Here is a 13,689-nt window from a genome sequence, read left to right as displayed (position 1 = left end):
TGGAGGAACACAAGGGCGCCTCGACGTTGCCATGGCAACAACTCACTCTAAACCTTGGTACATATATGTCTCTCTGCCATCGATTTTTCCTCTCCTTTCGGCCTCAGTAACGAGCAGTAGTAGTAAGGCACTCAGGCACTGGCTCATTTAATTGAGTCATGTGGTTTCCATAATGCCCTTTGTTTATTATTGCTTATTTGTAAGTATGTAATATAAATATATATATATATATATATATATATATATATATATATATATGTGTGTGTGTGTGTGTGTGTGTGTGTGTGTGTGTGTGTGTGTGCAAACATATATAATATGATTTATTTGTTCATTTCATATTATCATCTGTAAGTATACTTTGCTTCAGGTATCCATGAGCAATGATTGCATTTGAACTTATGTCCATGAACAGACTCAAGTCATGTATAGTTGTGATAGTGGAAGTTTTGAAGATTTTGATAGGAACCAGTCCTGGTCTGAAGAAAGGACGCCTGTTCTTGTGACAGCGTTTGCGCATGCGCAATTTCACGGCTGTTTCTAAATGATCACTTCGATTTTAGTACTTAAACTGCTGAATCGTGAATGAACCTGTGTGCTGGAAACTTCCAAGATATTAATCGCCTCGTATACATAAAGATGACTCACCAGCAGCATGCTGAACCTCCTAACACACACATACACACACACACACATGCACTGACACACCTACCTTTCACCTTTATCCCACCCACGCACTCTCTCATTTCCTGAATGTTGACGCCCAATACCTTTTCTATGCCATCTGTCCAACGCCCTCTTGTTATTCCTCTCGTTCCTTCTAACACTTGAAAGTTGTTTGACAACTCTTGTACACACTCAGCACACACACACACTATACATAATCGTATATATAATGGACACAACGTTTTAAGACTCAGTATGTATATGTGTATATATATATATATATATATATATATATATATATATATATATATATATATATATATATATATATAATCTTCATACCACGAAGATGAGATATGTCAATATAGTCTACAGGATAAAAGAGAATAAAACACTCTAATAGATCGATAATTTCACCTTCCACCAGGCCTCTTCAAGAGCTTTATTACAAGGAAACTGTTTAGTTGTAATACGTTCCTGAAGAGGCCTGGTGGAAGGCGAAATAATCGAGCTATTAGAGTGTTTTATTCTTTTTCTCTTGTGGACTATATTGACATAATATATATATATATATATATATATATATATATATATATATATATATATATATATATATATATATATATATTATTTATATATATATATACTGTATATATTTCTATATATATATATATATATATATATATATATATATATATATATATATATATATATATATATATATAGCAACAAGCAGGAGTCCAAAAGAAGACGACAGTCAACGAAACAGTTGCATATTTATTAAGAAACTGATGATGTGTTTAAGTAACACGAAACGATTCTTAATAAATATGCAACTGTTTCGTTGACTGTCGTCTTCTTTGAACTCCTGCTTGCTGTTGTGTACTTCCGCCTGAATGTATGTATGTATATATATATATATATATATATATATATATATATATATATATATATATATATATATATATATATATATATATATATTATATATATATATATATATATATATATATATATATACTGTATATATTATATATATATATATATATATATATATATATATATATATATATATATAGAGAGAGAGAGAGAGAGAGAGAGAGAGAGAGAGAGAGAGAGAGAGAGAGTCTTAAAACATTGCCCCAACATGAGGTGCTCCCAAAAATGTTCATTCTACATTCTCACATACCTTCTGAATTGTCATCAGGTATCAAACCTGACTGCTAACTTGGTGGCAGTAAGTAGTACTTCTTGTGCACTTTGTCCCTTGGCAGAGCAACACCCTGTGGAGGGTTGTGAATCCCTTGGTGGGGAGAAAGGCTTCCTTAATGGCAGATGAGCTTGTCTTGTGAGTCCAGCAAACCACTTATATCAAGACAGTTTATTTAGTGCTGCTGCTGCAGTGGTGTTAAATGGTACAACGTGGGCATTGCTGTTTTAGAAAATGCAGCTGGCTTTGGACACAAATTCTGATCTTTCCCAGATAGTGACCCCCAGTGGTTTTCGGGGGTCGTCATCTAGGACTAATATTACTTTGGGGTCATTATCTTTACGATATTTACAGTCTTTTGTTTATGTTTTTACGATCATCCCCAACGGGCTTGTACTAAACACGCCGCGAAAATGGATACATACCGGGTTAAAACCCTTGTGGGTCACTATCCTGGAAAGATGCGCAAATTCATTATTTATCAAGACAGGGAAGCTTCTAGAGAAGGGTTGCGTATCCCTTGGTGAAATGAAACGGCCATTAAACGGCGAATGAGCTTTATTTTCGGGGGCTCGCCCACTTTTTCAAACCTTTAGGATGCCCAAAATGGAAACATTAACGTATGCGCCACTTTACAAGGTGTAAAAGACATTGATTGACCAAGGGCATGGGGTTTGCAGCCCCATACCTTGTAATTGTAAAAAGCATTATATATATATATATATATATATATATATATATATATATATATATATATATACACACATATATATTGTGATGTCCAGTGTCTGTTCTTCAAATCAAACCTGATATCTAAGTGCTTGTCCCGGACAAGGCACCATTTATATATGTGAAATGTCCAGTGTCTGTTCTTCAAATCAAACCTGGTATCTAAGTGCTTGTCCCGGAGTCTAGTGCACCATTTATATATGGTGAAGTGTCCAGTGTCTGTTCTTTAAATCAAACCTGGTATCTAAGTGCTTGATATTTGATTACCAAACTTACCATTTATTCAACAATTATAGTTACCTCACAAAAGCCAGACACCTGAACCCTCATCACACATACAAGACGACTGATTTCTCTAAAGGCAACAGTGATCCCTTATAAACTTATCAATCATGAAAGAAAGCAGATTAAGTTCGTTAAACAGGTGTGAGGTAAAATCTAAGGGCGTCACTCCATTAACATTATAAAAGTTCAAGTATTTCTATTTATTTCATTTCCCTGGTTCGAGCTCACTTCAATTACTTGAAGGAAAACATCTCACCACGCTATCTCTCATTCAAATCAAAATTACTGGTGGGTCAATGAATGAAACTCTGATATAATATTTTAAATACAAAAATTTATTTCTAAATTCAAAGATTATACATGACATTAACAGTCTCAGGGAAATTTATTATATAATTAATCAAAAATTATTAAAGAAGAATTTAAATTGTTAACAAGATTTCAATTCCCAAGTGTTAAACAAAATAAGGCAAATAAATCAATCATGTAAAAATGTGGATGCAAAAGACACAGAATATACTCTGCAAAAGATTAAATATCGAAAAATGTAAAGCAAAAACTAAGGCAATAGCAAATACATCACATATATGCATAAAAGAAAAATTCTTCAAAAAGCATAAAACATATAACACGAAAAAATATTAAAAAAAAAGTGAAAAGGTATCTTTACATATAACCACTCTAAATATTTTTCTTGTGCACTAGAAACCCAATAATTATATTACAATACCTTGGTACCAAATTGCTTCGTGTTTTTAATCAGGCGCCGTTACACACACACTTAATAAAATACACTGTTCAGATAACTCAGACACATTTACTAAGGAAATAAACAGTTAAAGGATATGAGTGACCATCGTCTATCTAAATATCAATTACGTTAATACAGGACATTCGTAAAATCCCGAGAGAGAGAGAGAGAGAGAGAGAGAGAGAGAGAGAGAGAGAGAGAGAGAGAGAGAGAGAGAGGAGCGGAAAAATGTAGCTCCTTTTCACAACGCTTTTTGGTCTCTGAGTCTCGACTCCTCTGTATGGGCGTCTATCTACGTGGTAGGTCTAACCACAGTGTTTTGATCGAGTCCCAATGGAATGCATTACTTCAGCAGTTTTGAAAATGGACTAACAACCGCTCTCTATACAATGAACAAGGCTCTCAGTCTCTCTCAGCTCAACGCATACGTCGTCCTCTCAAACCATATAGCGTTTAACCATTTTACCTACGCTAACTCTTTTACGGTATACGCGTATCTGAACACAAAATCACAGTTATACAACAATTCACACATACACACGGGGAGATTACTGCATTATGAAAACCACAGCATAAGAATATACATACATACAGTATATATAATGTGTAGGTAAATAATGTATGTATGCACTCATCATCACAGACTGCATATGAAGACAGCCCATGCTTGTTTCCACGTGCGTTCGTAGAAAATAGAATGCCCTAACATTACGGAAACTTTGGCAAAAGACCATGTGCTTTGTAGGTCATTACCCCATTTATGTGTACCCAGGAACTGTTTCTCTCACCTTAAAATATTTCGACTACGATTTCGCCCCTTTTGCTTTGGCAGTGATAACATTGAAAGTCTCTTTAACTTGGTGTAGACATTTAGAATGATTACATTGGCAAACAGACGTGTCATTTTTGCTTATTTTCGTTTATATAGAATGTATTTTAAGTGACAACTCTAACGTTAATAGGTCGAGATAATAATGAGTGTCCCCTTTTTCTTTACAGGTAGAAAGATGTCCCCAGTACGTGTCACGGACATGCGGTGGGGCTGGGTCAGAAAGAACCTCCTTTTGCTCATCACATTTTCAGGAGTCATCTTTGGCGTTGGACTCGGTAAGAGAGAGAGAGAGAGAGATTGTATGTGCTTGTAAATGTCTGGAAGCTTATCCGTTAGTTAATATAGAAAGTGGGTAGAGATTTTATTTCAGAGAGAGAGAGAGAGGTTGGGATTAATTTTTGTGCATGTTTGTGGTCATTGTTTGTAGATGTACACAGTGTTTTAAGTGATGCTGCTAATGTCATGTGTGTGTGTGCGTGTGTGTGTGTGTGTGTGTGTGTGAGAGAGAGAGAGAGAGAGAGAGAGAGAGAGAGAGAGAGAGAGAGAGAGAGAGAGAGAGAGACAGACAGACAGACAGAGAGAGAGAGAGAGAGAGAGAGAGAAATCAACTTGCATGCAAAAATGTATGTGTCAGCTTGTCAATTTTTAGATTACAAGGTGTATATAATGTAGTTTATTTTATCCTTTGACGGAGAAAAGTTATATCCTTGATATATACGTGTGCTTATCAAATATGCAGATTTAAAAGAAGTACGTGCTATGGGACTTATCAGGACAAAGAAGCTCTGTGATAGAATATGAATGTGCATTCAAATCACAGACGTGTACAATTTAGACTTTACTTCATCGTCTATATAAAGCAGCCCGCTGTAGAGTTTCGTCACCCCAGAGAAAGTGAGGTGCCAGCAGCGCGACGTGAATAATTGTACCTTTGCCAGAAATCAGTGCCATGCATTCTGTCACCCGGTATTTATAAAACACCCTGGCCTTGGGTTTAAGAAGGGATGCCTTTACGTACAGTGGTATCGCACAAATCCCAACAGCAAATGCACATGAGTTTCCCCAGAGCGTTGGTTATTGAGATATCATTATTATTATTTTCGACAAGTCCAAGGGAAGTGTAGAATTATAAATAGGAAACAACAAATAAAACCAATAAAAAGTATTATATGTACACTATATTTTAATGTATAGCAAAATAACTGAAAACATGAACTGTCTTTACTTTTCATTTGCGCTGTCAAAATTCAAAGTAAACTTCGTAATTCACCCTCTATATTCAAGATCTAGCAAAAATTATTGCTTTCACAAAATAATTTGTTGAATTATAGATGCCATGGAACTGGTGAATACAGTATCTGTAATTCTGTAGTTTACATTCAGTTAAGGGCGTTTCATTTAGGTCGGTTTTTTGACAATCATTTATTTATTGGAGGATCAAGGGGGCACTGTGAATCATACTATCAGACTATTGCAGTTCGCACTGAAACAGATAACATGAAACGTATCGATGATAAGAATCGATCTCTTCATAAAAGTTGTTGATCATATCGTTTACTTGTCAATTTATTTTTCGCGCCGTATCACAAATTAAGAGTATATAAGTATCACATTGCAGTATGAATCACGTTATCGAATCTCATACAATAAATCAATGGGAACACTAAACCTTCCTGCAATAAATTGCAGTTTTTGGATAAGCAAATAACAGCATGCCGTGCCAAGCAGTGTACACTGGTACTTTCGGAAAGTTATGTAACAATTTGCCTGTGGCTGGATGTCAACAGCCCCCATTATGTAAGGTTTTACAAAGTTCTCGAGGCATATGGGACCAGTCTGTGTTTGTTCCTTGAATAAACTTGACTTTTTCCTCTGGTTTTATTTAAAGAATTCATCCATTTTTTTGTTTTTACTGTCGTGTCCCCCTTAAGAACGTGATATTAGAGAGCAGCTTATATTTCAAATAATGGCTTAGTTTTTATCTCCCAAACAATTAAATTTTTTTTATTTTAATGCTGAATTCTGTCAGAAGTAAATAATCATTTAGATAAGAAAATTACTTACTGCAAGAACGTGGAATGCTGTTTACCCAGTAAATTCAGCATAACTTTATGTAAAAGATGTTGAAATTTAATATACGTGAAGTAATGTGGACTGGCTGGCATATGTGAATTGAGTAAAAGTTCATTTATTTTTGAATGTGTTATGTGAATACGGTTCCTAGATGTTTTTAGTTCTTTGTTACATGAACATCGGATGCCTAAGCACCTGTCTCTTCTATTTAACTTGTATACAAGAGATAACTTGCAGTTCTGGTATGTTTATTTACATAACATTTAACATTAATGAGAATTTAACATCTCACTTCTCAGGAACTGTTTTTCTGATATAATTATAGAACTTACATTCTGAAGGATCCCAAGAGAATCTGTATAATTAGAATTTTATGTTTCAAGAATGAACGTTACCATAGTTTATGTATTATGACCAAAATTCTAGTAACAATAACAAAAATATCATGGACTGAAATTAAAAATCCACCATTGTTTGTGTTGATTTGCTAAAATATAAAAATTAACTTTTACTCGATTCACAGATGCTAGCCAGTCCACATTACTTCATGTATATTCAATTTCAACATTTTTTACATACAGTTATGCTGAATTTGTCAGGTAAACAGCATTCCACGTTCTTGCAGCAAGTAATTTTCTTATCTAAATGCTTTTTTACTTATCGATACCGATAAGAATAGAAAAGCAAGTTCTCAAAAAACTGTATAGATTTCAATGTACTGCGCGTAGACGAATAATGAGGTGTTCGGTCTTCAGTCGTTTTCATAATAATGACCAATGTTCCTTTTCTTTCGCCAGGTTTGGCCTTGCGGGCAGCAGGGCCTGACTCGACAACAATCCTTCTCATATCTTACCCAGGAGAACTTTTCATTAGGATGCTTAAACTCATGATCCTGCCACTCATCATTGCCTCATTAATATCTGGTAAGGGTTCATGGTGGTTCTATTCCAGATCATTCCATTCCTAAAGTATTTAAAAGATCACTTCTTAAATAAGTAAGGGTCTGCAGTTACACACTGTCTCTTGAGGGGTAAATTGCAATTTGAGGAGTATCTACATCATAAAAAAATTAAGTGGTTTAGATTCTGGATAGAGATAGGAACCTTCTGTGCATAAGACCAAAGGTGATAGAACGGCAAATCATTTTCATTTCAGGTTCAGCTAGTCTTAATGCCAAAATGAATGGCCGAATAGTTGTGAGGACAGTTCTCTACTTCATTGCTACCTCGCTCTTGAACGCAATCCTGGGAGTCATCCTCGTTGTTGCTATTCACCCAGGCTCGCCATTATTCAAAGAGGTTAGTATCTTGTGGGCACAGGAGTTCTTCATTGTGGAGAAAAATTTACGAATATTTTTTCCACAACTGTATGACCTTCATTCGTCAAGGGACATTCTGCTTCTTTGGTAGCTGGTTCCTACCTTTTTTTTTATTCTTTGATTTGTATGATTATCTGCCTTTCAGAGGGAATTTTCTGTTCCATTGCCTTTCTCCAAAGAAAATTTGGTAAATTATGTGTTTATTGTGCTTAATAGAATCATATGTATGCAAAAATTCAGGAGAAAAATTGGCGAAGCCAAATAAAGAAGAAAACCATTAATCAGTTTTCCCTTGACTTCCATCATAACAGGCCCTTGCTAAAGAGATTTCAACGTCCGGAAGTACATCGTCAAACGTCAACATTCTGGATGGTTTCCTTGACCTGGGTAGAAATATTTTCCCCGATAATTTGTTCCAGGCATCATTCCAGCAGGTAATAATAAATGTTTAGTTGCTAGACCCAGTGGATTGCCTGAGGGAGAATTGTAATATTAGGCTGACACATTTTGAGTCGCAGCCATGAGGGATTGCTTGATAGTTACTGAATACTGGGAATAGCTTCATTGAATACCTTGATTTGAGATCCTTTGTATCTCGTGTTATTGGATTTGAACATTAATGAACATACTGCATTTCAAAACTGTACATGAATATCTAATAATGACACTGATATAAAATTTCTTTAAATTTTTTTAGACATTAAGTAATTATTCATTGGGAATGCAGTTTTTATCCTGCATATTCAGCTTGTTAATTTCTTAGAGTTTTTTTTCACTTATCTGAGTAGCCCATTGAAGGATTAAAATGCTCAAACTCTTCTGTGTAATAAAATTGCATCCATTACAGGTTCACACCGTTTATGATGAGCGGATCGTGACAGTTAGGAGTAATTTGACCGATGGAGTAGAAGAGGAAATTCCTGAACTGGTCCGCAAGGTGAGAAATAATCAAGGGGCAGTCTGAAATTAGAAAACTCAGTACAGTAAAAATTTACATTAATTTTATAGATGGAAAGATTCACCTTAATATTTTACATTGGAAAGTAAAGTATGACCTTTCAAACATTTCAAAATGTAAACAAAAACTTTATCTACATAACTTGACAAATTCCCTTTCTCTCTCTCAAGTTTCTTCACTAATGTTTCACTTATTTCTTCCCCCCAGGTCAAGTACCGAGCAGGTACTAATACTCTAGGTATCATAGTGTTCTGTCTAGTTTTTGGTACCCTCCTAGGATCATTAGGCAAAAAGGGAGCCATTGTTATCGATTTCTTCTCAGTGATTGATGCCGTCATACTGAAAATTGTAACTGGCATCATGTGGTGAGTGTACATCTTTAATATCAGTATTTAATGATCTAAGATTCTAGAAGCAGCGTTCACATATTTACTACTATATACAAACGGTATTCTGAAACCATATTGATACATACAGTAATCATCTGAACATGCTTGAAATTGCTCTGCAGATGCTCAGTAATGTTGTATTGTTGATGAAGTTTCACATGTTTGTAAATCTTGTGCACTTCAGATATTAACTTAAGATCTATAGTATCAATAACTTTAACCTGTAGGTAGTCTTTTAAGATCTAGTAGTAACCAGTAAACCTGAGAGTAAACTGTAGACAGTCATTTAAGATATTTTAGTAATGATTTTAACAGTCTTGAAAATAAAAAAAGTTAGTAAATATAAGTTTTACATGAAAATCCTTCACAAAATAAACATTTTTACAGAAAAAAAAGTCAGCATCCCTCAAAATCCCATTTGATTGCAGATGAGATGGGTATATCTCACCCTGGGAGGGGGAGGGACATGTGCAAGTGGTGGCATTCTTACCATTTTCTGTACATTTAGTAGATGCATTACTGTTTAATGTAGGCACATTACATAAAAAAAGGTCTTTTTTAATAATAAAAAGACAAGAGACAAGCAAATTATATTGAATATACTGTAATTTTTATGTAAAAGTAATTACAATAATGTGTTTTTATGGGCATCACTTGATAGCTTTGTAGTGTGCATATTACTTTCACTCATAATTATCCAACCAGTTGTTAGTTATAACATGAGGGCTTCTGTTCCAGTCTTACATAGAAAAATTTGAAACAACTGATCAGCCACTTTACAGTGACATAAAAAAAAGTGCCGCAGATTCAGATCACTAACTAAGGATGTGTAATTGTCAAGACAAGAGGAAAAGGAAGATTCCAAATAAACCTCTCGCCTATCTAACCTGATCAGACAATGAAACTTTATTTTTGTTGGTAAGAAGTTATATTAATGCTGCAATGCATTTGTGGCATCAGTGCATCCTCCTTACAGCTAAAGATGGATCAGTATCATCTTAGAATACTTATTCAAGGTCATCCAAGGATATTCATTATCATACTAAAATGTTTTCAGACTTAATAGAATGATTTTTAAGCTTAGACTGCTCTAATGGAACATGATGCAGATTATACACAAACCAGCATGTTCCTCTAGATAGAATAAAAGTGTGAAATGGTATCAAAGGGCATTTCTTTACTAACAGTGTCTCCATTTTTTACAGGCTCTCTCCTTTGGGTGTTGCAAGTGTCATCATGAGTAAGATCCTAAGTGTGGAAAACCTCAGCACAGTGATGAGCAACCTTGGCCTCTTCATAGTGACAGTGGTGGTTGGTGTATTAATGTGGCAGTGGGTATTCCAGAACCTCATTTATTTCCTCTTCACTCACCGCAATCCTTTTCACTTCTACATCAACCTGCTGGAGCCTTGGGTGACTTCTTTTGCTACGGCTTCCACGTGAGTTATAGTTAAGGCGAGCAGCTCATCTGCCCCCAAAATTACGACTACTACTACTTCCCCACAGCAAGACACCCGCCATTCTCACAAACACCAGTCTCAGTCAAATGTAACTTCATTTTTCAAGCGTGACTAGATTGCGTTCTAAATTGTAGAGTATTTAATAATCATATGAATTAGAAATTTTCAGTTTTCTATTTCCTTGAAGATTGGTAAAATAAGTAATATGAACTAACGTACCAGACTTTAGATTTATGCGATACATTCACTAATTAATTGAATGTCATATCAAACCTTCTAAATTTTAAATAAAATAATTATGTTACACAATTGGCTTTCAATCGCAGTTTATCTGATAACAGTGTTGAATTAAATTAGACAAAGTAATGCCTTTGCTGACCACTTTGGAATGTGTTTAGAGACTGGACTGTGAGCCAGGCGCATCAATCTGTCCTACCTGGTGCACATCCTGGGGTCTCACTCTAATCTGGATTAGTGTTGTAGACTTGGTTGAAGTAACATTTAAACCACTCGTTATATATAATCCCACCACCTACATTATATTAAAAGGACTTTTTTTTTTTAACAACCCTGTTACCTCTGTCCTTTGTAAATTAACAGATTGGTTTTGTTTCTAAGCTTGAATGCCACTGCAGTAATTTTTGTTTCATTATTCGGCTAAATAATGCACTTCCAAAGTGAATCTCCCTCAGTTTGCCATATTTTGAAAATCCCTGTATTGTTTGTTTGTTTACAGTTTTTTTACCCAAAAGCTGAATGTCTATCCCTTTTTATTTTACTTCTCTTATGAGCATAAGTTGTACTGTTGTTTACATTGAGGGCAAAGAATTACAAGTTAACTTTTGTCCTGTTTTGAATAGGGTAATAACTGAGAACAAGCCTCCTATTCAGTCTATTCAGTACAGTCCACTGTCAACTTTCCCTACTGCATCTTCCAAATGAACCCACTGAAGCTGAGAATATAATTTGTCAATAAGCAATTGACTTCTGTAGGAATTTTAAATACTGTACTGTAGTTTTAATCATTTAATGTTATGCATACCTTTGTATGGAAATGGTTTACATGTCTTAAAGTCTCCTTCATTTCAGTAATAATGCATTACCTGAGTTATAAAGTTGGAGATTTAAGTGAGTAGATTTCCTGAATGTACAGTTCATGAATTCATAAGGCATTTTCTGAGAAAATATTTATTTCATCACAACCCCATCACTCCTGTACAGTATGCCAACATTTGTGGTCTTCGAATGTCCTCAAGCACTGCACTTTTTAGTTTAAGAAATGAAGATCAGTAGTAGCAAGGAGCATATGGTACTTGGAACTTTGGGCACTCATCAGTCACTTTTCATGTGTCTGGGCTAATAACTGCTGTGCTGTTCGTTCATTGTACGATTGCCATTTTTCATTAGATTCGTCTTTCACTAATTCATTTACTGTACTCTTCTGTTCTTATTCACAGAGCCTGTCGTTTATTTTTACCATTCAGTGGCAGTGTGATTTTCACACCTTAACAGGCAGTCATCAGTTTCTAGCCTTTGCTTTCTGTGTCTTGTCAGTTAGCAGTTGCAAATTCAAAGTAATTATGCTGTTACTGTATTTTTTTTATAACAAAGTTTCTATGCGTCTATTAGTGATAATTCCAGTGTTTTGAGGGGTTTTTATATGATTTCTCTAAATCATTTTGGTGTTGATTATGTAGTTTTAGTGCTTAGCATTAACTAGGAGACAAGTGGATGACTGGTTATCATCCAAAAGCTAGCTTGCACTCATGCTACCTAAGACTGTGCTGTATACATTTAGTTACATTGTAAACAAAACAGTAAGCTGGACTGTCCTTCATTCTTTGTAATGTATTTTTAATATTTTCTGTATTTTGGTATGTTTTCATAATTTTTTATTTTACATGAATTTTTCTGAGCCCTCAACTTCATATATCAATGAAAGTATTGTTTTTTACTAATTGTTAGGTTTCCTTTCTGGAAATATTCCACCCACTCTCATCTTCAATGTGCATTGTTCTTAGTAGCAACTCCCAGTGGTTCCAGAGTATGGGTGGCAAGGTGAGGTTGATATCACAGACGCAGGTGAGCAAGGAAGTACTGTATGGGGCAATTAGCTGAGTTTCTACAGTTGTCTTTTTTGGTCCTAAGGAAAAAGGGCTGTGGCAACTGATTATTGATCTTAACCTGTAGAACAGTAATGTGCTGCAAACACTATTCAGGACGGAAAAATTGGCTCTAGTTCATTATTCCTTCAGAGAAGTGACTTCATGGCTTCCAAAGACCTCAAGGATGCATATTTCTTTGTCCCAGTGCATTTGTCTTGGAAGAAATGCAGTGTCTTCCCTTTGTATAGTTAGGGAAGAAATTTCAGTTCAGATTCCTGTGTTTTGGCAACTGCCCTGCAAGTCAGCGTTCCAACCTTGGTGTCAGTAATAGCGTGGCCACCAAGGAACAGTATCAGGCTTCAAAGGTACATGGACAACTGGTTAGTTTGTTTTAAGCTTGTCAGTGTTTAAAACTTCACATTAACTGGGAGAAGACAACACTTGGTGCCAGAAATGGGAGCTATGCATTTGGATATGGACATCAATACAGAAGCAGCTCTACTTTGCCTAAAAAAAGATGGGATCAGGAGATTGTCAACCTTGATCCAGCAGTTCTGGCACACCCAAGATCCTCTGGCCAAGTTGTAGCAATCCCTGATTGGGCATTTGATACTGTCACTACAGCTTCAGCTAGTAAGTTTCTGTTAGCAGGTGTCTGCTTACTTGGCAGTTATTCAGTTGTAGCCTCAGACACCTTGAATGATCTTCATTGGTGGCAGGATCCCAGCCATCTCTTACTGGAAGTTCTGCTGGTCTCTCTACCCAGAGATTTTGATGTTCACAAACATGTCATGTCATGGTTTGCAGTAGACTTACTTGATAACCAGGTGAAGGGAATTGGGTTCTTCAGGTCCCCATGACAGTGACTTCCTTGAAAAGTCAAAGTGGTACAAGATCCAAGATGTTATGTCAGCCA

General features: G+C 35.5%; 1 protein-coding gene across 12 annotated transcripts in view; it reads left to right on the top strand.

Annotated features, from left to right (window-relative positions):
• The window catches only part of LOC136853069 (excitatory amino acid transporter 2-like), a 224,122-nt gene that overhangs the window by 191,145 nt on the left and 19,288 nt on the right, over nt 1-13,689 (top strand). For all 12 annotated transcript variants that reach the window (XR_010857312.1, XR_010857310.1, XR_010857313.1 and 9 more), the window contains 7 exons: nt 4,638-4,745; nt 7,341-7,466; nt 7,699-7,841; nt 8,173-8,295; nt 8,709-8,798; nt 9,027-9,184; nt 10,414-10,647. Coding sequence is in view for 8 of the 12 variants with exons in the window: in XM_067128317.1 (XP_066984418.1) it covers nt 4,638-4,745; nt 7,341-7,466; nt 7,699-7,841; nt 8,173-8,295; nt 8,709-8,798; nt 9,027-9,184; nt 10,414-10,647 (982 nt within the window). In the remaining 4 variants the exon portion in view is untranslated. The remainder of the gene's footprint in view (nt 1-4,637; nt 4,746-7,340; nt 7,467-7,698; nt 7,842-8,172; nt 8,296-8,708; nt 8,799-9,026; nt 9,185-10,413; nt 10,648-13,689) is intronic.

The sequence above is a fragment of the Macrobrachium rosenbergii genome, chromosome 26 (genome assembly GCF_040412425.1).
Source record: "Macrobrachium rosenbergii isolate ZJJX-2024 chromosome 26, ASM4041242v1, whole genome shotgun sequence".
Lineage (NCBI taxonomy): Eukaryota > Metazoa > Arthropoda > Malacostraca > Decapoda > Palaemonidae > Macrobrachium > Macrobrachium rosenbergii.
This window is presented reverse-complemented; position numbering and strand designations above follow the sequence as displayed.